We start from the raw sequence: 22,659 nt of genomic DNA, 5'->3' as shown, positions 1-22,659 counted from the left end.
AAGTACCCTGTTGAGGTTTTGTTTGTACTTGGTTTTCTTGTTGCTTCTGGGGGGTTAATGGCATCCAGGAAGGGTATAGGCCAGTATGGGAGATAGATTCTCCATAAAGACCACCACGATAAGTTTTTATTTTGTCTAGGAGCCCCTCACGACCATATAGCCTGTTCTATTTGACAGGCTTCTGTACTCAAGACCCTACATAGTAAAATTTCTTCCCTTTCCTTGTATCTTGAGCACCAGCACCTTAAGCTTCTCGCTAGGGATACAATGGAGGGATCTTCCTGCCCTGAAGGTCAGCCATTAGGGAAGAAGAAGGTTAAAAAGCTAAGACTGGAATTTTCCACTGTCCAGCCTCCATCGGGCATTTCTTCTGAGGTCAGTGAGAACCCAGAGGCTCGCCCGGCTTTGTTGTCAGATTGCTCTCTGTCATGACTGGGTTGGAGGCCAGTGAGGATCTGGCTTGCAACATGTCCAATGAGGCTTTGCAGGTGCATGTTTCGGACATTCATGGGGAACCACGGTTGATTATTTCTGAGGAGCCCAGGGGTGTTCCACAGATTTTAGTTAGGGAAGAAGTTCCTACTATGGTTATTGAGTGCCATCCTGGGTCATAACCTTCTAAGTTTTATAGGGCAGATGTTCATTTAAAGAAGAAACAAAAAACTAAACATGTTTCTCCATCTCCTAGGGATCCACAGAGTGAGTGGCAGGCTTTTACTCAGGGTTGCTTAATGGTTTAATGGCATTAAAACCTCCTCAGGGGGTTTCTGTTCCAGCTGCCCTTGGTCCTGTATTCCCTTTAAAAGGCTTAGGAAACATGATTCTGATGAGGAATCCCTTGCTTACTCTTACCATATTTTTTCTCCTTTCCACTATGGGTCAGAGGGAGAGGAATCTAATAGTCCTGATATTCCCTTTGAAGAAATTTCCTTTGAGGACACAGTGTCTAGGTTGATGGAATTTTTTAAATGGGATTGTGGTCATGTCTCTGATATCCATAAGAGGTACTATGAGTTGCTGCAGATGGAGTCTCTGAAACCTTCTGTTATTCCTCCTTATTTGGCTGCTTTATTAGATGCTTTTTCCAGTGCTTCTAAAGCTTCTGATTCTCTGCTCCCTGCTCCAAAGAAGTCTGATAGGTTTTATAGGGTGGATGAGATTGTAACTTTTTGTATAAATATCTGGATGCTGACCCCTCTTTGGTGTCTGTAGCCTCTGACAGGCCCTCTCAATTGCTTCCTTTGCCTAAGCTACTGCTTTCTGATAAAGACAGTAGAACCATAGAAAAGCTAGGTATGAAGGTTTACACCTCAGCTATCCTGGTCCTTAGGGCTATTAATTATCAGACCCATATTTCCTGGTATGTGTTGGCTCACCTTTCTCAGGCTTGTCAGCTTATTTCTGATCTCCTTGACTCTGAGGGTAAAATTTCTGCTCTTTTCTTGCTAGGGGCTTCCTCTCAAGTGCTTTGTCATTCTAGCAAGTGTAGTTATGATGTTGCAGAAGCCTATTCTAGGACTGCTGCTTTTGGTTCAGTGATGAGGAGTTATTCTTGGCTTAGGCTTCAGTCTTTACCTGATGATACCAAAGCAAAGTTGATGTATGCTACTTTTGATAATAAATACTTGGGGAAGCAGCTGCTGGTTTCTTTAAGTCTCTTCAAGATAAGGGAAAGGCCTTACAAGAACTCAAACATGTTTGTCTCTGTCGTACCTAAATTTCAGAAAAACTACCCTAATAAGCCAGTCTTTGTTTGCAGACAATCTCACCCTCGTACTAAGGGCAAAAAGAGTGGCAAGCAAGGTCCTCCCACTAAGGTTACTCAGACATCAGGGTCTCAGAATTCTTCCTTTCCTGATAAACCAGGTGCTCTCTGACTATCCATCTCTTCCAACCTCATTCCTCTTTCTCTTCTCCTTTTTCTTTTTCTTCCTGTTTGGCTTCAGATTTCTCAGGATTTTTGCTTTCTGTCCATTGTTCCCCAGGAGTACTTCATGGTGTGGAAATCCAGCGCCCTTTTATGGGCATTCCTTGGGAACAACTTCCTTTTTTCCACAGAGGTTCTTTGAGACCTTTTGACTCTGGGTACTATTCAGGAGGTACCTGTGTCTCAAAGTGGGAAGAGTTTTACTTCAGCATGTTTCTAGTGCCCAGAAAAGAGGGCACTTGGAGACCAATTCTAGACCTCTTTCATCTATATACTTTTCTGAAGGTGCCCTCCTTTTGAATGTTGTCCCTTCAGACTCTTTTTTCCTCTTTTGCTACCCCAGGCCTATATGGTGTCTCTGGCTCTCAAGGATGCTTATCTCCATATTCTGATCCATCCCCATTTCAGGACATTTTTACATTCCTCTGTTGTTTTCTGGTATTTTTAGTTCTGTCCTTTGCCCTTTGACCTTTCTACTGCCCCAAGGGTATTCACCAAATGCCCCACTCCTGTGATTGCTTTTTGCAGGCTTCAGGGGATATAAATATTTCCATACTTGGACGACCTGCTGATTCAGGCATCCTCTCCAGAGATCCTGTTGCAAAGTCTTCATTTTGCCATTTCCCCTCTTTAGAGCCTGGGGTTAACAATAAACTTCAAGACGTCTTCTCTAACTCTTTCTCAGGATGATGTCTTTCTGGGTTGCAGGATTCAGATGGTGCCTTTGCTGCCATCCCTGTCTTCTCCGAAGGCCTGAACTCTCATCTCCTTCTTTCAAACTCTTTTTTCCTCTGGCCTCCATTACAACCAGGGAGTTTCTGAGAGATCTAGGTTTCATGGCATCCACCATTCTTATGCTCCTTCTGACCAAATTCCACATGAGAAAGTTTCAGTGGCTTCTGAAGTCAGTTTGGCTTTAACATGCACTTCCTGTAGACTTTGTAGTTCCTCTTCTTCCTTGTCTCAAGAAGGAACTTCACTGGTGGATCCAACAGTTGTCTCTAAATCCAGGGCTCCCTTTTCATTCCCCTCTTCCCTCTCAGAAACTTTTCACAGATGCTTCTGATATGGGATGGGGAGTAGCTTTTGGCTCCCTGAAGGTATAGGGGGTATGGTCGCCTGCAGAAGGAGCACATCTATGTCAAAGAGATGAGAGCACTTCTGCTGGCTATTCAGGCTTTTCATCCTCTTTTCTCTCTAGGGTCTCTCAAGGAATTCACAGACAATACCACAATGATATGGTATATAAAGAAACAGGGAGGAACAAGGTCTTACTTCTTTGCCGGTTGGCACTCCTGGTATGCAATCTTGCAGTCCAGTATCAAGTAACTCTTCAGGCAGTATATATATATATATATATATATATATATATATATCTTCAGGTCAAAACATTATGGCAGACACTCTGAGCAGGTCCTATCAATCCAACGAATGGATGCTTCACAGGGATGTGTTTCTAGACATTATCCATCAGTGGGGTACTCCACAAGTGGATCTTTTTGCCTCCCCTCTGAACAGACCACTCTGTTTTGTGCCAGAGTCACAGGTTCTCTGGTGTGGAATGTGAACACCCTCTCTTTTTATTGGAAGGGGATGTTTCTTTATGCATTCCTTCCCCTTCCTGTCATTTCAAAAGTCCTGTTCACAATTCAACAGGATGCACCCAAAATCTGGTTGGTGATTCCTTTTGGCTGCGGCAGCACTGGTTCCCTCTTCTTCTGCATCTAGCCAGGAGCAGTCATCACAAGTTACCTCACAGGGTAGATCTAATCATACAAGACAAGGGATCTCTTATCCATCCCCAACTGTCAATGCTTCAGCTGATACTGTGGGAGATAGGATTTTGATTCCTCATAGACACCTTTTTTGAGGAAGTGCTGCAAGTCCTGCAGGAGGCCAGGAAACCTACAGCTAGGAAATCCTGCTTATCCAAATGGAAGAGGTTTTATTTTTGGTGTCTCTCTTGTAACCTGGACCCACTTACTGTAGATGCTCCTTTGGTTCTCTATTATTTGTATGAGTTCCTCAATGCTAGTTTGGCCTATTATTCTATTAAGGCCCACCCATCAGTGATCTCTGCTTGTCTGCCTTTTTCTCCCCCTTTTGCTGCTAGAGTTGAGGTGAAACAATTTCTTAAAGGCATCCTTAATATTAGACCTCCCAGGAAGCCTGTTCTTCCTCTCTCAGATGTTAATTTTGTTTGGAGAAGTTGACTCAGGCACCTTTTGTGCCTGCTGCTTCAGCTTCCTTGCAACATTGTTCCTGGAAGACTGTTCTTTTCTTACGGCTTACTTCTGTCAGAGAGGTGTCTGAGTTGCAAGCCCTTGTGACTTGTCCTCCTTTTTGGCATTTCATGAGGACAGAGTGTCCTTGTGTACTAATCCTTCTTTTATGCCGAAGGTGGTTAATGAGTTGTCACTTGGTCAGCCTATTAATCTGCCTACTTTTTTCCCCTCTCTGCAGTCTGTCAGTGAGAGGGTGCTGCATACTTTGGACATGCATAGGAAACTTAGAATTTATTTGGATAAGACCAAGGCTGTTAGAGAATCTGATCAGTTGTTTGTTTTTTTTTCATCCTGGGTCCTTAGGATTAGCTGTATCCAAGCAAACTATTTCTTATAGGTTCATAGGTTGGTACTAGACTATCGGCCCTAGGGTCTATACAAGCCTAGCCATAACAATTCCCTGGCTATTTCTTCCCACACTATTTACCTCCCTGGACCCCTGTCTAGCAGGGCAACTGACATGATCCCCCAGGATGAATTTCTTTTCTCCCATGCAATCATCAAGATTCCTTTTGAAGAGAGCCAAAGAGGTGCACTGCTTGACATGTATGGGCAGTCTGTTCCAGAGTCTGGGGAGCCTCTGAGTCAGGAACCTATCCCTCCAGCATGTTTTGTTTATTGTGATGACAAGGTTTAGATCCCTGGAGCCTGTGGCTCTAAGGATTGGGATTTCTTTAAGTGTAGCAGCTCTGGGTTTGACATGGCCTTGTATGTTAAGCAGAGATCACCTCAGAGTAGACGATAAGTGACAGAGTGTAGCTGGAGTTTTTTAAGGCAGTCAGCATAGGACATCTGCTTTAGGCCTGTGATTCTTTTAGTGAGGTATTTCTGCGGCCTTTCCAGTTGTTGCAGATGTCTTGAGAGGTACATACCAAATGGGGCATTGTATTCTATAACTGGTCTAATGAGGGATGACTACAGTGGGACAGTGACCTCCTTTTTTCTGGATGAAAAGCTCTTAGTGATGAAGTGTGCCAGATAGAAGAATTTCGTGACTGTTGTGGTGATGTGGTTATTGAAGGCGAGACCACTGTCCACATGTGTCCCTAAGTCTCTTGTCACGCTTTCAGTGTTTAGTGTACTGCCACCTATGTGGTAATTCATGGGTACATGTTTTTTTCCCAAAGGGGATCACTGTACATTTCTTTTCGTCGAGCTTGAGCCCATGACTCTGGCACTAAGCATCTGTTTCTGTAAGGCCCTTTTGTAGAGTATCAACATCATTTGGGGATTCAGTAATGACTCCCAGTTTGCAGTCATTTGCAAGAAGTAGATGCCAAACAAGAGAGGTCCCAGGACTGAACCCTGAGGTACTCCACTTATCACTTGTCTGGAGCTGGATTTGGAGTCAGCTACTTTTACAGTGTGGGTTCTATCAGTAAGCCAGTTGGCAACCCATCGAGTGACGTAGGGATTAATGCCCAGCTTAGTAAGTTTATCTTTGATTCCAGAGTAGGGGATGGTGTCAAAGGCCTTGGCAAGGTCCAGATAGGCTGTGTGGAGTGTCTTACCCTCGTCCACGGATCTGGAGACTGATTTGAAGAAGTCAGTCAGGTTCAGGAGACAGGATCAGCCCATCACGAACCCAAACTGGGTGGGGTCCAGTGTTTTGAGGTTGCCAATGTCTTTGTTTATAAGTTCCATGATAATACGTTCCATGGCCTTGCAGATTAGGCTCGTCAGACTGATGGGGCGGTAGTTCCCGGGATCCAAGTTGGATCCTCCCTTGTGGAGTGGGATAACTGTAGCTGTGCGCCACTCAGTGGGCATGAAGCCTGAGGTGAGGGTATGATTAAACATGACACTTAGGTGAGGTGGTGCCAGTTCATTTTGTAGTTCATGTAGTACACAGCCCGGGATGTCATCTGGTCCCATGGATGCTGTATTCCTAGCTTTGGAGAGAGCGTCTTTTACCTATGTGGCCGTTATTACTGGAATTTGGCAATCTTTTGGTATTGAGATAGGCCATTTAGGGGGTGAGGGGGGGGGTGAAGTTGGCACTGATTCGATCTGCCAGGATATTGGCAATATCCTTGGGATCAGTATATTTAATGCCATTCTGTTGTAGCTCAGAGCAGATCTGAGCATTGCCATTTAGATTCTTGACATAGTTATAGAATGCCTTGTGGTTGTCTTTGGAATCTTTGGCAATTTTATTTTCGTAACTAGCTTTGGAGGATTTTATGAGGGATCACAGCTTCTTACTGAGGCTGGTAAGGGAGTTTTTTGCATCCTGGGATTTTCCTCTTTTCTGCAACAGTTTCTTCCTTTTGTTGTAAAGTTTGTTTATGGCAGGAGACCACCAGATTGGCTTCCTTTTTTTGGAGGAGAACATCTTGGTTCTATTTGGGATGGCACATTTCATGCATGAGTGGATGTGCTTGTACAGTACCTTAGTGTAGGACTCAGCAGTCAGACTTTCAGTTCCCATCTGCATGGGTGTCATGAAGTTTGTAACTTCTGACTTGAGTAGCATGAAGTCGGCTTTGGAGAAGTATTCTATGGAGGTTTCCTTACTGGGGGGTGGGGGTGGGATGTGGATGTTAAGAGTGATTAGCTTATGGTCTGACCTGACCAACGAGGGGGTGACCTTAGGTGTGGAGCATCAATTTCACATGTTAGTAATGACCAGGTCTAGGATGTTGGAGCCCCTGGTGGAACTATGGATTAGTTGATCCAGGGCATTGGAATTTATGAATTCCAAGAACCGTTGGGCAAAGGTGTTGGTACACGAGTAGTTTTCCCAGTTAATGGCAAGGTAGTTGAAATCACCTAGTATTAGGGTGTTTGGTTGTATATTAATATTTCCAGTATGTTTAGAAAGGTGTAGTGAGAATCTTGGGGCATGGTGGAGGAGGGATATGTAGCAAGCTACAATTTGTATTGCAGTCTTACCTACTGTTAGTTGCATTTTTTGAATCTTTTGGATTTCAAAAGCTTTTTGTTATACTTTCCATGGAAAGAGCCTTCCTTCTTCTGTAAAGGCTCATTCTACTAGAGCTGTGGTTTCTGCTTGTGCTTTTTTCAAGGGGTTGGATACTAATTCTGTTCTTGAAGCAGCTACCTGGACTTCTGTGCCTACTTTTACCAATCAGTACAAGTTAAGTTGGATGATATCTACAGAGCTAGAGCTAGTTTTGCTAGGGACATTCTTCATGGCTTCTTAGAGGGCTGTACTACTACTTCCTCCTCCCAAGTTTCTTCTTGAGCTTTGGCACTCTTCCATAGGTAATGAATACTGCAACCAACAAATGGAAGGGCAAGTACAGTTTTAACATCTGAACATAACAGTAGATGTCCTTTCCTTCACTGTTGCAGTATTCACTCCCTCCCTCCTTCCCCCTAGTCCCTTTCCTTTCTTGGTGTACTGGTTACTTCCTGGATTTCCTTAGACTGGTATTCCTATTGGGACAATTAGTTCTGAGGATGGTACGTCCAGACATCACCTTTATGCCCTATGCCACACGAGCATACGTGTGACGTTTGACATACCTTAAAGCAGCAGTAGGCTTTGGTATACTGTCCGGAGGTCGGGCTACCCTCACTAGGTAATCCCATAGGTAAAAATACTACAACAGTGAAGGAAAGGACATCTACTGTTATGGTAAGATTTAAGATTTTACTTTTATAACGTATCAGTTGACATTTGAGAGGATTCTTCTTGTTGAGTTCCAGATATGATGCGTCTACATCTAGCTATGACTGCTGAGAGTTCCATGTTAAGTCAAGCAAGTACATGCATGTATATTATTTGTTAATATTGTACATGTCAAATTTTTGTAGGTTTATATTGATTTGCAGGAAGTGTGTTTGGTCAGCAGTTGTCAGTGAAGTGGCAACTTAAGGGCATAAGAGCAGTCTCACTCCACATTCCCTTGACACTTCATGCTAACTTGGAGGTCATGCTATCTTGGATTAAGTTGTGTTACATTAAAGGTGACAGCAACACATGATAAACTTCCCTCCATTGCCCAGTGTGCAGATTTTACCAGAATTTGGGAAACATAATTTTGTTATGCCATCTCCAGAATTACAGCCTTCAGGAAATGCTTTTTTAGTACATTGAATGGTTCTTGATGTATAAGTATTCATTAACATGTATTTGCTAAATGTTTACGTATCCACCTTTGTACTTAATGTCCATTTATTCTGTTGTCTTATGGTCTGGATAATAGCAGAAAAGAATCCTTGAACCAGCCTCCTTACTCAAGTTATTCAGTTATTAAAATGAAGTAAATGAAATGTCTGCCTGGGCTAAAAAAGGACAGTAAGAAGGTTTTTAACCATCTGTGTGTGCAAAATATGTATTCTTTAACAGTTCTAACCTGGTGTCATTTTTTTGCAGTAAACCACTTGCAGATTACTCAAAAGATTTCACTATATCCATTATTGTCGGGAAAGATCTGGTCCCAAGGTAAGTTTGCCACAAAATGTCCATGCTTTGTGCAATTAGTAGTAACAATGTAGTAACCTCCCTTCTATCCCTTTCTGTAGGTTAAGCATCCCTAATATGGAGGAGCTGAAAAGAAGGACTGTGCAAGTAGTAGCTAACTGCACTAAGCCAAAGGTAAAAAAAAAAAAAAAAGATTTTTTTTGGGATTATTAAACTGTTTTAAAGTATTTTATGATGGCTAATAGTTTGATATTGAACGCTCTGGTACTTGGCAGGTGCAGATTATGGAAATTAATATTCTTCTCAAACCTGGGATCATGGTTATATTGGTAAAAGTACCTTTTGCTGCAGGCCTGCTACTGAATTGCAGCCTTTGCTTATTTCTCAAAGGTTTTTGATATTGTATGTGGCAGAATACTAACTGCTAAACAATACAGTTATAAACTATATTTCAAATTGGCTTACAACAACTTTCTGTTTTAAAATCAGTAATGCACCTTATACTAATACAAAAAAATGGGGATGGGCAGTTCCATAGTGCTATCTACTAAGTTTTAGTATTTTTACTTTGAATCTCAATTTTGACTGCGGTGGTGGTGCTGTGGTAGCATTGTCGCTTCACAGTAAGACGTTGTCCTGTTCGATTCTCAGCTAGAGCATCTTGTGTGTGGAGACATGCGTGAATGGGCGTACCTTCATTGAACGTTGTGCATCAGGGCCGGCAACTCGGCACGTAAAAATCTACTACCAATCATTAGTGGACCGGAGTTCCGCTGTGGCGACTCCTAACCGGGAAAAGGCGAAAGACACAACAACTTTGAATCTCAATTTTCAGCAGATATTCATGATATTCCAGCTGTCCCTATTTTGGATGAAAGTTCCTATTTTTAGCCCTGATTTACACAATGTTCCTGTTTTCAGGCTTGATTTACCCCATCATACATGATTTTTAAAGCTGTCTAGCACACACAACACCACACTGCATGACCAGCATACTAGATGCACCAATAATTTAAAGAAAGAGGGCACACATCTTACGTCACCCTCTCAAAAGGAAAAATAAATGACCTAGTGTGGTAGAATTTTCCAATACAGTCCATCAAATCTACAGATTTTACTGTCTCTCTGAAAACATGCTTATATTTTTTCCATTATTTTTGTCACTCTATTTTTAGAATGCGTTTCTGAGTAATGTCCCACATCCATGTTCGAAGTAGAAAGTGTTTTAGCTGCTACATGATATTCAGCTGATATGCTAATTAGGTGTCCAGATTTTTGGCTGCATGCATCCACTTTTTAAGGGCCTTTGTTCCTATTTTCAATGTCTGCAGGTTAAGAAGTATGCATATTTCAGATAACTGTTCTCATTCAGAATAATTTCTGGTGAGGGTCATTACAACAGTAAATCATATTATTTGGGTTTACTTTATATGCTGTTCCTTCCCAGTTAGAGTTATCATAATCTGAGCCCATATCCCTATAAAGGACTACAGTGGTCTATGAAGTCTAGGTTGGTTTGGAAGACTGTAAAGCTTTTGTTGATGGGTGTCCTCTTCCAGAGGTGTAGCTAGATATTTTTTGTGCCTGGTGCCACCCCCTGAGAAAACACTTCTCCAAATCTGATAAAAAAGAAGCTATTTTCTTCTTTTAAACTACATCAAACTGCTTGCTGCATTCACTCAGTTTTGACCACAATGACAAATCCAGCATTTATTTCTAAATGCTGTTATGCACTGAAGAGCTATCAGGATTGACCAATCACACCCTAAAAAGTTTGCAACCAGGGTGGTTGCCCCCTTTGCCCCATCCTAGGTGTGCTACTGCCCTCTTCATTTCTTCATGTCACTATGTCACTGTCAGTGCTTCACTTCCTACATCAGTACTGGAGTAATTCTGTCTGATAGCAGCTTTTCCTTATCAGTCGTGCTGTTTTTCTTCTGATATTTTCAGTCAAGCCTTATTAAAACATTAAACTGTAGTCATAGCTAGTGATTCCCAGTTATTAATACAACATGTAACTGTTTAAAATATTTATTTTTTAATTCTTTTAGTTTGTCAGAAATAGGTTCATAGACTAGTACTAGGCTAATTGCCCTTGTGGGCCATTTTAAGCCTAGCCAATTACCCCATGTGAGAATCAAACCCTGCACCTTGTGTTTGTAAGGTAAACACCTTAATATGCCATCTCCCACCCCAATGAAGAACTCAGGACTGGATGACAAACAAGAAGAAAAAAAATAAGGCGGTGAAATTTGGCAAAAATGGAAAAAGGCAAATCCTTCAGTTGCAAATCTTGAAGTGTGTGCTGGTGTTTAACTAAATCCCAAAAACAAGGGTACGCACTCATTAACAAAAGTACCACAGTTGTCTTCTGTGACCTTGTTACTGCCCAAAGTTAAGACTTAGCATTGTTTTTGTTGGTACCTGTGTTGGTATCCTTTGTAATCATATTACTTCCAGGAGTGTCAGTAGTAGATGAACTTAATACTTGAGCAGTTCTTAACCAAGCTAGGCTCACCATATTTATCTCTTGTTTTGCTTCTACTTTAGTGCAGCCTTTCTTAGAATATAGCATGAGAAATATCAGTGAAACAGTGGGGATTTCTGTTGATGCTTTATTTGGCTTGACATCTTTCTATTGGTGGAACAGACTGAACAATTTGCAGGTACCTCAGAAAGTTCAAGAGAGTAAAAAGAAATTAAATAGTTTATTGTGCCTCATTTGGTAAAGAGATAGATTTATATGTGATGTCACTTCTTTGTTCTTTGTCTAAAGATTCTGTTAATGGTGATACTTTATCACAATATTCAGGAACTCCATTAGGAGATATTTTTCTTTTGACTATCTTAAATTTTGTGGGATAGTTTTTATCTGTATGTAGTGCAACAGGTAGCACACTTGCCTTTGGTACTGCAAGACCAGAATGTTGTGGGCTCGATCCCTACTCCAGGTGATTGGATTTCTGACATTGCAATATAGCATGGGGGGAGCACTTGGATGATATGTTAAACAGAGGTCCCATATGCTTGAGTTGGTGGTAGAATGGTGAATTGGTTGGTGGATGTAAATGATCCCACCTATCAAAAAGAGTAAGGGTCCTTTATATACAAAAGTAACTTGTTTACAAAATATTTATATCTTTACAAACATTTAGATATGTAAGAAATATGTAACTATACAAATCTGTTTACACATATTCATAATATCCTTTTCAATCATTCTAAATTTTTATCCCTATTAGACCCCCACTCATTTTCCATAACCACCTTCTGATTTTATTTAATATTGTTGCTAAAGTCCATTTACCATTAAACATAATTTCATTAATTTTTTTCATTTCATATAACCCATATATAATAAAATAACTTTTTACCTATTCTTTTAACATACTTTTTACTTCTGTTCTTATAATATCCATATTTGATCATATCCATGTTTATTTTATGCATTTATTTTATATCTTCAAAAACTAGTTTACATAGTTTTTCCTATTCTTTTTCTTGATAGTATTAACATGTACTATCACTTTTCTTTTTATATTTCCTTTTATTGGCAATTTATCTATTACTAGTAAATCTTGACATTCTACATTCTGATTGCGACATTTGCTTCTTATTTTTATAGTTTTAATTTTTCTTCTGTTAGAATTTCCCGTAGTTTTATATAGTAATGTTTTATCATTGCATTCTTATACCATACTTTTCTATCTTTTTCTATATCATCAATTTTTGTTTTCTACAAAAATATTTTTTCTTGGTAACATTTTACTTCATTTATACACAAATTCTCTTTTACTCTTTTACAATACCCCAGAATTTAATTTACTTATATTTTTGTATAGTCTTACTACTAATCTATCATATTTTTCATTTATCCACATTATCACTTTGTACAGATTTAATGAAACATTGTATACCACTGGGTTAATTAACCCTAAACATCCTTCCTATTTACATACAAAACTCTTCTTTTTACTGGGTTTAATCTAGAAACCTATATAAATGAAAAAAAAAATATCTGCAATAATTCCTTTCCAAATACTGTTGGCAGCATAACTACACTTGCTAAGTATACTATTTTCACATCAGTACTGAATTTATCAAATAAGCCTTTTTTCTGAGTGACAATTTATATGTTCTCCAGAATGACATGTTTATTTCTTCTGTTGTTTTTCCCATTGAATTCTACTTGCATCCTTATTCCCAAATGTTATATCTAACACAGAAGTTGTATTAATTGTAGAATATATATACCCCCAATCTGTACTGTATCACCTAAACCTTTACTTTTCTCTCTACTTAAAGCCATCTGTATCATCTCTAGACAATGATGTGTGCAAATTATTACTTTTTTTATCCAAATTTTGTTTTTTTTTCCAATTATTATAATATCTGCATATATTAACAGAACTGGAATTCTTAACCCTTCAGGTTGTTATATACCCCACTCCTTCATTTTGTAATTTATTTCACACAGACTCACATTCATAACTAATGCAGAGAGTATACAACTCATTGGACATCCTTGTCTTACATCGCTCTTCATATGTACCTCTTGGCTTAACCAGCCATGTAAAAGTATTTTTACTTTATTATTACTATATGCTGACATGGGCGGCCACGGTGGTGCAGTGGTTAGCGTTGCTGCCTCACAGCAAGAAGTTCTCTGGTTTGATCCTTGGCTGGGGTGCCTTCTGTGCAGAGTCTGCATGTCCTCCCTGTGGTCGCGTGGGTTTCCTCCCACATCCCAAAGACATGCTGTAGGTGGATTGGACACTCTAAATTGGCCCTAGGTGTGAGTGCGTGCGTGTGTGTGCCTTCTGTGGAAGGTTGGGTGCCGGGCTGGCAACTCGATACCGTAAAACTCCACTGCCGATCATGAGCGGACAAGTGATCCGCTGTGGCGACCCCTAACCGGGAAAAGCCGAAAGAAGAAGAAGAATTACTATACGCTGACATACATAATAATACTTTTACATGGCTGGTTAAGCCAAGAGTATACAACTCATTGGACATCTTTGTCTTACATCACTCTTCATATGTACCTCTTGGCTTAACCAGCCATGTAAAAGTATTTTTACTTTATTAATACTATACGCTGACATACATGATTTCCTAACTTTCTCACTTATATTCTTTCATTATTACAAATAAGATTTCAAGTCCAATTGTGTCAATGCCTTAAGGTTTCATGTCATGATTTTCACTTCTTTTCTGTTCATATATCACCCACAATTTCTGTAACTATCATTAACAATTCTTGACAGCCCTTCCCCTTTATAATACATATGCTAGCTTCTATAGTGTTTGCTGTTTTACTTTCAAATCTCTTTTGTATTATTTTCATAAAGATCTTTTAATCATTATTATTCAGTGCTGTCAGTCTCCAGTTTTTTTTAATTGTCTTCTGTCTTCCTTCTTCCATATAAATTCAAGTATTCCACTACATAATTCTTTATACAGTGGATATAAAAAGTTTACACACCCCTGTTAAAATGCCAGTTCTTTGTGATATAAAAAATGAGAACACAATAAATCATTTCAAAGCTTTTCCCACCTTTAATGTGACCTATAACCTGTACAATTCAATTGAAAAACAAATCTGTCAGGAGAAAAAATATAAAAAAATAAAACATGTACAATAAGCTGGTTGCATAAGTGTGCACATCCTTAAACTAATACTTTGTTGAAGCACCTTTTGATTTAATTACAACATTCAGTCTTCTTAGGTAGGAGTCTACCAGCACGGCACATCTTGACTTGGCAATATTTGCCCACTCTTCTTTGCAAAAGTGCTCCAAATCTGTCAGATTGCGAGGGCATCTCTTGTGCACAGCCCTCTTCAGGTTACCCCACAGATTTTCTACTGGATTTAGGTCTAGGCCATTCCAAAACTTTAATTTTCTTCTGGTGAAGCCATTCTTTTGTTGATTTGGATGTATGCCTGGGGTCATTGTCGTGTTGAAAGGTGAAATTCCTCTTCATCTTTCTAGCAGACGCCTGAAGCTTTGGGGCAAAAGTGACTGGTATTTGGATCTATTCATAATTTCCTCCACCTTAACTAAAGCCACAGTTCCAGCTGAAGAAAAGCAACCCCAAAGAATGATACTGCCACCACCATGCTTCACCTTGGGGATGGTGTCTTTTGGTAATGTGAAGTGTTGTTTTTGCGCCAAACATACCTTTTGGAATTGTGGCCAAAAAGTTCAACCTTGGTCTCATCAGACCATAACACATTTACCCACATGCTTTTTGGAGACTTCATCTATTGTTTTGCAAATTTTAGCCAGGCCTGGATGTTTTTCTGTGTAAGAAAAGGCTTCCATCTTGCAACCCTACCCCATAGCCCAGACATAAGGAGATTAAGGGAGATTATTGTCACATGTAGTACATAACCAGTACTTGCTAGAAATTCCTGCAGCTTCTTCAGTGTTACTGTAGGTCTCTTGGCAGCCTCCCTGACCAGTTTTCATCTTGTCTTTTCATCAATTTTGGAGGGACATTCAGTTCTTTGCAACATCACTGTTGTCCCATATTTTCTCCACTTTTTTGTACCCTTCTCTTGACTGATACCTTTCAACACTGAGATCCCTTTGATGCTTTGTAAGCTCTCTGTGAACCATAGCTTTTGCTGTAGCAGGCAACTGAGTACATGTCAGGAAAATCCTACTAGGACAGCTGAACTTTATTTGGGGTTAATCAGTCTCTTTAATTAATGGGAGATGTGTACCGAAGAATAATGAACGCTGTAATTAAATCAAAAGGTGCTTCAACACAGTATTAGTTTAAGGGTGTTCACACTTATGCAACCAGCTTATTGTAAGTTTTTTTTTTTTTTATATTTTTACCCCTAACAGATTTGTTTGTTTTTCAATTGAATTGTACAGGTTATAGGTCGCATTAAAGGTGGGAAAAGTTTTGAAGTGATTTATTGTGGTCTTATTTTTGTATATCACAAAAACCTGGCATTTTAACAGTGTGTGTAAACTTTTTTATATCCACTGTACATAAAACCTTCAATGTCAAGTTGTTCAACCTTGCCGTTCATTCTTGACTGATGGGTTAGGAGCCGATCCATTGGCTCCGGTACGGCCACATGCAAAGTTTGAGGTCTTCCAGTAGCTCGAGGCGAGGTGAACCCCCTATCCCATGATGCACTGTGAAGATTATGCTAGACAGTCAAGAGGAGAAGGTTAACACCCGCACTACACCTCAAGCAACACATAGCCCTTCTAAACTCACACCACCAACACCCACACTTAGCAACACTAAATCCACATATGCGGAGGCCCTTAACTGTAACATGCCCAAGCAGCAAGGACCTCTGAAGCTGAAACAGAAACAAACACCAATCACATAGCTCACAACACCAGTGTGCCACCCAGCAACAGCCCCTAAGGCAAGACAATGTACCTAACACTTTAGTCGTAGGTGACTCTATAGTCAGGCACACTGATGTCCCACTCACCAGGCTGAACAAGGAGAAAATTACAGTGAGCTGCCTGTCGGGTGCCAGGATCCGCCACATAACTCATGCACTCAAGTCACTCCACAAGTACAAATATGACTCTGTCATTGTCCATGTTGGAGTGAATGACTTGAGATGTACCTCCCTGGACTACATGAAAAGAGACATGGGAGAGCTCTCAGATCATGTGGCCCAGGCAGGTATGACGCAAGCCCTGAGTAGCATCCTGCCTTCACCCAGAATGATACCACAATATAAGGACAAAATGATTGACTTCAACAACTGGCTAAGCTTCTGGTGTCATTCAAAGGGGATCCAGTATCTGTCTGCCTGGGACGACATGATCGACAGACCACGATGCTTTGCCAGAGATGGTCAGCACCTGTCGCCCCTGGGATTCAGGTTACTGGCTAAGGCTCTTGCCACCCCTATAGTGCCTTTTTTAGGCAAAGTTCAAAGGCCAAAACCACCACCGTAACCGGTACAAGCATGCAAAATCTGAAGGTAATGCTAGAAGTCTAAACCTCAAAATGCACTCTCTCTCGAGGCACTCCTAAAAATGGAGAACGACGATATCTGTGCAGTAACTGAGACCTGGTTCAAGGCTCCAGAGGGCACCCCTGCAATACCAGGCTACAATTCTTACCACACTTTTCGGCCACCAAACCAAGATTGAAACACTAAAGGTGGAGGAGTGTCCATATTCACCAAGGATATTCACACCATCAGGTTAGTTGCCCAACACAATGCGTCTGAAATTCTCCAGGTGCAACTAACACTAGGTAAGACTACAATCCAAATTGTAGCTTGCTACAGATCCCCCGCCATGCCCCAAGATTCTCACTACACCTTTCTAAACATATTGGAAAATATTAATATACAACCAAACCCCCTAATACTGGGTGATTTCAACTACCCTTCCATTAACTGGGAAAACTACTCGTGCACCAACACCTTTGCCCAACGGTTCTTGGAATTCATAAATTCCAATGCCCTGGATCACCCAATCCATAGTCCCACCAGGGTCTCCAATATCCTAGACCTGGTCATTACCAACATGGGAAATCGATGCTCCACACCTATGGTCACCCCCTCGTTGGTCAGGTCAGGCCATAAGCTAATCACCCTTAACGTCCACATCCCACCCCTACCTCCCAGTAAGGAAACCTCCATAAAAAACTTCTCCAAGCCAACTTCATGATACTCAAGTCAGACGTTACAAACTTCATGACACCCATGCAGACGGGAACTGAAAGTTCGACTGCTGAGTTCTACACTAAGGCACTGTACGAGCACATCCACTCATGCATGAATTGTGCCATCCCAAATAGAACCAAGATGCTCTCCTCCAAAAAAAGGAAGCCAATGTGGTGGTCCCCTGCCATAAAAAAACTTTACTACAAAAGGAAAAAAACTGTTGTAGAAAAGAGGAAAATCCCAGGATGCAAAAAACTCCCTTACAAGCCTCAGTAAGAAGCTGAGATCCCTCATAAAATCCTCCAAAGCTAGTTACGAAAATAAAATTGCCAAAGATTTCAAAGACAACCACAAGGCATTCTATAACTATGCCAAGAATCTAAATGGCAATGCTCAGATCTGCTCTGAGCTACAACAGAATGGCAATAATACTGATCCCAAGGATATTGTCAATATCCTGGCAGATTGATTCAGTGCCAACTTCACCCCCCCAAATGGCCCATATCAGTACTGGAAGATTGCCAAATTCCAGTAATAACGGCCACACAGGTAAAAAAACGCACTCTCCAAAGCTAGTAATACAGCATCCATGGGACCAGATGACATCCCGGGCTGTGTACTACATGAACTACAAAATGAACTGGCACCTCACCTAAGTGTCATGTTTAATCATACCCTCACCTCAGGCTTTGTGCCCACTGAGTGGCACACAGCTACAGTTGTCCCACTCCACAAGGGGGGATCCACCTTGGATCCCAGGAACTACCGCCCCATCATTCTGACGAGCCTGATCTGCAAGGCCATGGAACGTATTATCATGGACCTTATAAACAAAGACATTGGCAACCTTAAAACACTGGACCCCACCCAGTTTGGGTTCGTGAAGGGCCGATCTTGTCTCGTGAACCTTATTGACTACTTCGAATCAGTCTCTAGAGCCGTGGATGAGGGTAAGGCAGTCCACACAGCCTATCTGGACCTCGCCAAGGCCTTTGACACCACCCCCCCACTCTGGAATCATAGATAAACTTACTAAGCTGGGCATTAATCCCTACATCACTCGATGGGTTGCTTACTGACAGAACCCACACTGTAAAAGTAGCTGACTCCAAATCCAGCTCCATACAACTGACAAGTACCTCAGGGTTCAGTCCTGGGACCTCTCTTGTTTGGCATCTACTTCTCTGAAGTACAGGTCAACACTAAGGGACTCTGGCTAACAAAGTTCGCAGATGACTGCATACTGGGAGCCATTATTGAATCCCCAAATTATGTGGATACTCTACAAAAGGGCCTTGCAGAAACAGATGCTTGGTGCCAGAGCCATGGGCTCAAGCTCAATGCCAAGAAATATATAGTTATCCCCTTTGGGAAAAAAACATGTACCTGTGAATTGTCACATAGGTGGCAGTACACTAAACACCGAAAGTGTGATAAGAGACTTAGGGACACAGGTGGACAGTGGTCTCACCTTCAATAACCACATCGCCACAACAGTCAGGAAATCCCTCTATGTGGCATACCTCATCACTAAGGGCTTTTCATCCAGAAAAAAGGAGGCCATTGTCCCACTGTACTCATCCCTCATTAGACCCATTATAGAATACAACGCCCCATTTGGTATGCACCTCTCAAGGCATCTGCAACAACTGGAAAGGCCACAGAAATACCTCACTAAAAGAATCAAAGGCCTAAAGCAGATGCCCTATGCTGACTGCCTTAAAAAACCTCCAGCTATACTCTGTCGCATATCATGTACTCCGAGGTGATCTTTGCTTAACATACAAGGCCATGTCAAACCCAGAGCTGTTGGACATGCAACACTTAAAGAAATCCAAATCCCTCAGAGCCACACGCTCCAGGGATCTAAATCTTGTCATCACATAAACAAAGCATGCTGGAGGGATAGATTTCTGACCCAGAAACTCCCCAGACTCTGGAATAGACTGCCCATACATGTCAAGCAGAGTGCCTCTTTGGCCCTCTTCAAAAGGAACCTTGATGATTGGATGGGAGAAAGGAAATTCACCCCGGGGATCACGTCAGTCACCCTGCTAGACAGGGGTCCAGGGAAGTAAATAGTGTGGGAAAAAATAGGCCAGGGAATTGCTATGGCTAGGCTTATATAGGCCCTAGGGCCAATAGCTTAGTACCAACCTATGAATTACCTCAGATCTAGTTTGCAGCAGCATCTGATCAGAGGTTCCAGTGAAAGCTTGGACCAGTAATATTTAGTACTTTATTGCATACTTTTAGTAGTTTTTGGATATAGGTAGTTACTTATTGAGCTCTTATAGCTCCATTGCAATCCCCTTCCCATGTGTTTTATAATATATTTCTATATATTACCTCTCTAAATATTTGGCTTTGTTTTTTGGCCTAGTTCTTTGGATAGTATATTGTTAAAGTTCTGTGTGTGTCGTTGTTTAGATAGTCTCTATAGTAGTTATAATTAGTGTAGTAGTTTTGGATACCTTTAATTTAGGCTCTTTTGTGTGTTTAGAGCCTATTAGTCTACATTTATACTAATTGTTAATCCGCGTGTGTTTTCAGAGTGGGATCATGGCGGATGATAAGGAAAAACATCCAAAGTCCGGTTTTAAAAAAATGTCTGGACTGTAACCAGAAAATGTCAGCTACTGATGGACATGTTACATGTGTGTATTGCTTGGGGGCTGTCCACTTCCAGGAATCTTGTGCTATCTGCCATTCCTTTTCTTCCATGGTTCTGTTAGAAAGGAAAAGGAAGTTAATGGATAGGGGCTTGCTTACACACCACATTCAAGAGGCTTTGAGTGCCACAGATTTTGGAGCCGACCCACAGCATTGGAGCCAGTATCCGAAGTGCCTCAGTCACCATTGCTCCAGTCAGCACCATCGGTCCATTCATCTAGATCATCTCTCAGCCTTTCAGATTTGGATATGGATCAATTGGTGCAGAAGCTTTTGCAGGCACCAGGCCTTGCTAAATTGTTGTCGGATCCGACCCAAGCAGCTTTGGAGCCGAAAACTATTACTCCTGCTTTGGCTACTCCTTCTTCGAGCCGTATTGGCCCTACGGAGCCAGAAGAAGCAGACCTGTTGATTGTGGAGCCTTCGGAGCCGAGACCTGCTCCAGTGTCCTCTGCTCCATCCACTCTGACATCCTCGGCACCTACCGAGGACTCTAGGAGCCGACACTGTCCAGTCGGATCCGGGGAAGATAGTCGGACCTACTTGTCAATGCCAACACTTCCTCTCGGGGCTTAGGTTCGGATGAGCTCGGCTCCTACCTCCGGTTCGTAGCCCACTGCCTCGGTGCAGGAGGGTTTGTCGGTTCCCTCGGATCCGTTGATTCCTTCCCATTGGAGCAGTGGTGCCTTCTAAGCCATGAGGAGAGCTTTGTCCCCCAAGACATCCTTGACTTCAGGCCTTGCTTCCACATCCCCTAAAGTGCCTGTGTCTGCTTCTGCTTCCATCATCCAGGCTAAGCGTAGAAACCCAGAGCCCCAGGTAGCCCAACAGGGTACCCCCAGCTCTTCCGAGACCTCCGCAGAAGCTCCCACTGAGGAGGTTCTCAGGAAGAGACTGTGCAAGAGGAGACACTTGGACTCCCCACAGGAGTCTTTAACATCTGACACTGACTTGGATGAGTCAGAAGGGTCCACACAGTCCCCCTCTGAGGATATCTCATTTGCTGAGATACTTGAGATCCTTAGGCAGAGGGGTGATTGGCAGTCCAAAAGCTCTACTGAGGATGAGTCAGTTCTCCTGAAGGCTTTCGGGTCTCAACCCTCCACCTCTTGGTTGTCTCCGCCCTTCAATGAGCTCATGCAGTTGGTTTCTCGAAGGCCGTGGGAGTCGCCAGAGTCCATGGAGCCTGTCCCTAGGAGGCCTAACAAGTTTATATCAGCCCCAGCAGACAAACCATTCTTAACCAAAGGAGTTCCCATTGATGCCATGGTGGTAGCAGCGGCCACCAAAAAGGAAATGTCTGAGACTTCGTCTATCCATCCTCCTAGTAGAGAGTCTAGGATCATGGATAGATATGGGAAATGCATGTTCAGTTCAGTGACTTTTGCTCTCCGTTCACTGAACTACTTAACCCATTTTACTAGGTTGCAAAGAGATCTCCTTAACGAGTTAGGAGATACTCTTCAGGGTACAGTAGCTGCAGGTGCATCTGATAAAGTTGCTGCCCAGCTTTCTACCCTAAATTCTATTGTCAACTCATCCATGTGTCTCATATCCTATGCAGCTGATGGAACGAGTAGGGCAGCGGGTACAAGAATCGCTCTTAGAAGACATTCCTGGATGCGCTTGTGTTCCTTCGCGGAGCCCTTCAAGTCATCCTTCGTTAACACCCCCTTTGATGACTCATCCCTTTTTGGGCCTAAAGTGAGGGAAACCTTGACCAGGTGTGAACAGGAGGAAAAGACTCTGTCATGGGACTCAGTTTTTCCACCCCTACCCAACCTTATCCCAAAGGTCAATGGGGAGGGAAAATGTGGTTCTGGAAAGCCCAAGGAGCCTTTCAGGACACTCGTGGTGAACCCCCCTCCAGGGGCAGAGGAGGGGGTAATAGTGGAAGACGCCACCCTTGCAGCAGAGGGGGTCCGCAACATCAGGGTGACAGAGATCATTTCTCTGGGCAACCCAACCAGTGCACCTGAAAGGAGGCCCAACTGTCCTGCTCTGGAGGCAGTCAGGGGTCGCTTATCTTTGTACCCAGATGTCTGGCAAGAAATAACAAAATACAGCTGGGTACAAAGTATCATTTCCAGAGGGTACTTCATACCATTCGCCACACTCCCCCATCCATAAGGAGAATCCCGGACATTCCACCCATTTACAGGGAACAAGCAACTATAGAGGTCCGAAAGTTGCTACAAAAAAAAAGAGTCATCCAGCCAGTCCCAGCAGACCAAGCAGGATCCGGAACTTACTCAAGATTCGTTTTGGTTCCACAGAAAACAGAGGACTGGAGACCCATTTTGGACCTCAGCAGACTCAACCAATATGTAAAGAAAGAGAAGTTCCAGATGGTCTCACTTCAGTCTATACTTCCTTTCTTAGGGAAAGACAATTGGATGTGCTAGATAAATCTCAAGGATGCATACTACCACATAAAGATGGCCAGGCCATCCAGAGATCACCTGTGTTTCTGGCTGGGAGCCAATCATTTTCATTTTCCAGCCCTGCCCTTTGGCCTCACTACAGCCCCCAGAGTGTTCACCAAATGCATGGCAGTGGTCACGGCTCACCTGAGGCATCTAGGATTCCAGGTGTTTCTGTACCTCCGTACCTAGATGATTAACTTCTTACTGCCTCCAGGCATTAGCTTATTCAGGCAAGGGAATACACTCTGTCACTCTGCAATTATCTAGGTATTACAGTCAACTCAGAAAAG

General features: G+C 42.2%; 1 protein-coding gene across 1 annotated transcript in view; it reads left to right on the top strand.

The window, feature by feature from the left end:
* The window catches only part of DAGLB (diacylglycerol lipase beta), a gene marked incomplete in the record, with an annotated part of 1,624,905 nt that overhangs the window by 1,481,690 nt on the left and 120,556 nt on the right, over nucleotides 1–22,659 (top strand). Inside the window, 2 exon segments of the mRNA XM_044078626.1 lie at nucleotides 8,558–8,626; nucleotides 8,707–8,779. Of these exon segments, the coding sequence (XP_043934561.1) occupies nucleotides 8,558–8,626; nucleotides 8,707–8,779 (142 nt within the window).

The sequence above is a fragment of the Protopterus annectens genome, chromosome 1.part1 (genome assembly GCF_019279795.1).
Source record: "Protopterus annectens isolate FY-2018-M chromosome 1.part1, PAN1.0, whole genome shotgun sequence".
NCBI classification, from domain to species: domain Eukaryota; kingdom Metazoa; phylum Chordata; order Ceratodontiformes; family Protopteridae; genus Protopterus; species Protopterus annectens.
The sequence above is the reverse complement of the archived record's forward strand: the minus strand, read 5'-3'. Positions and strand labels throughout refer to the sequence as shown.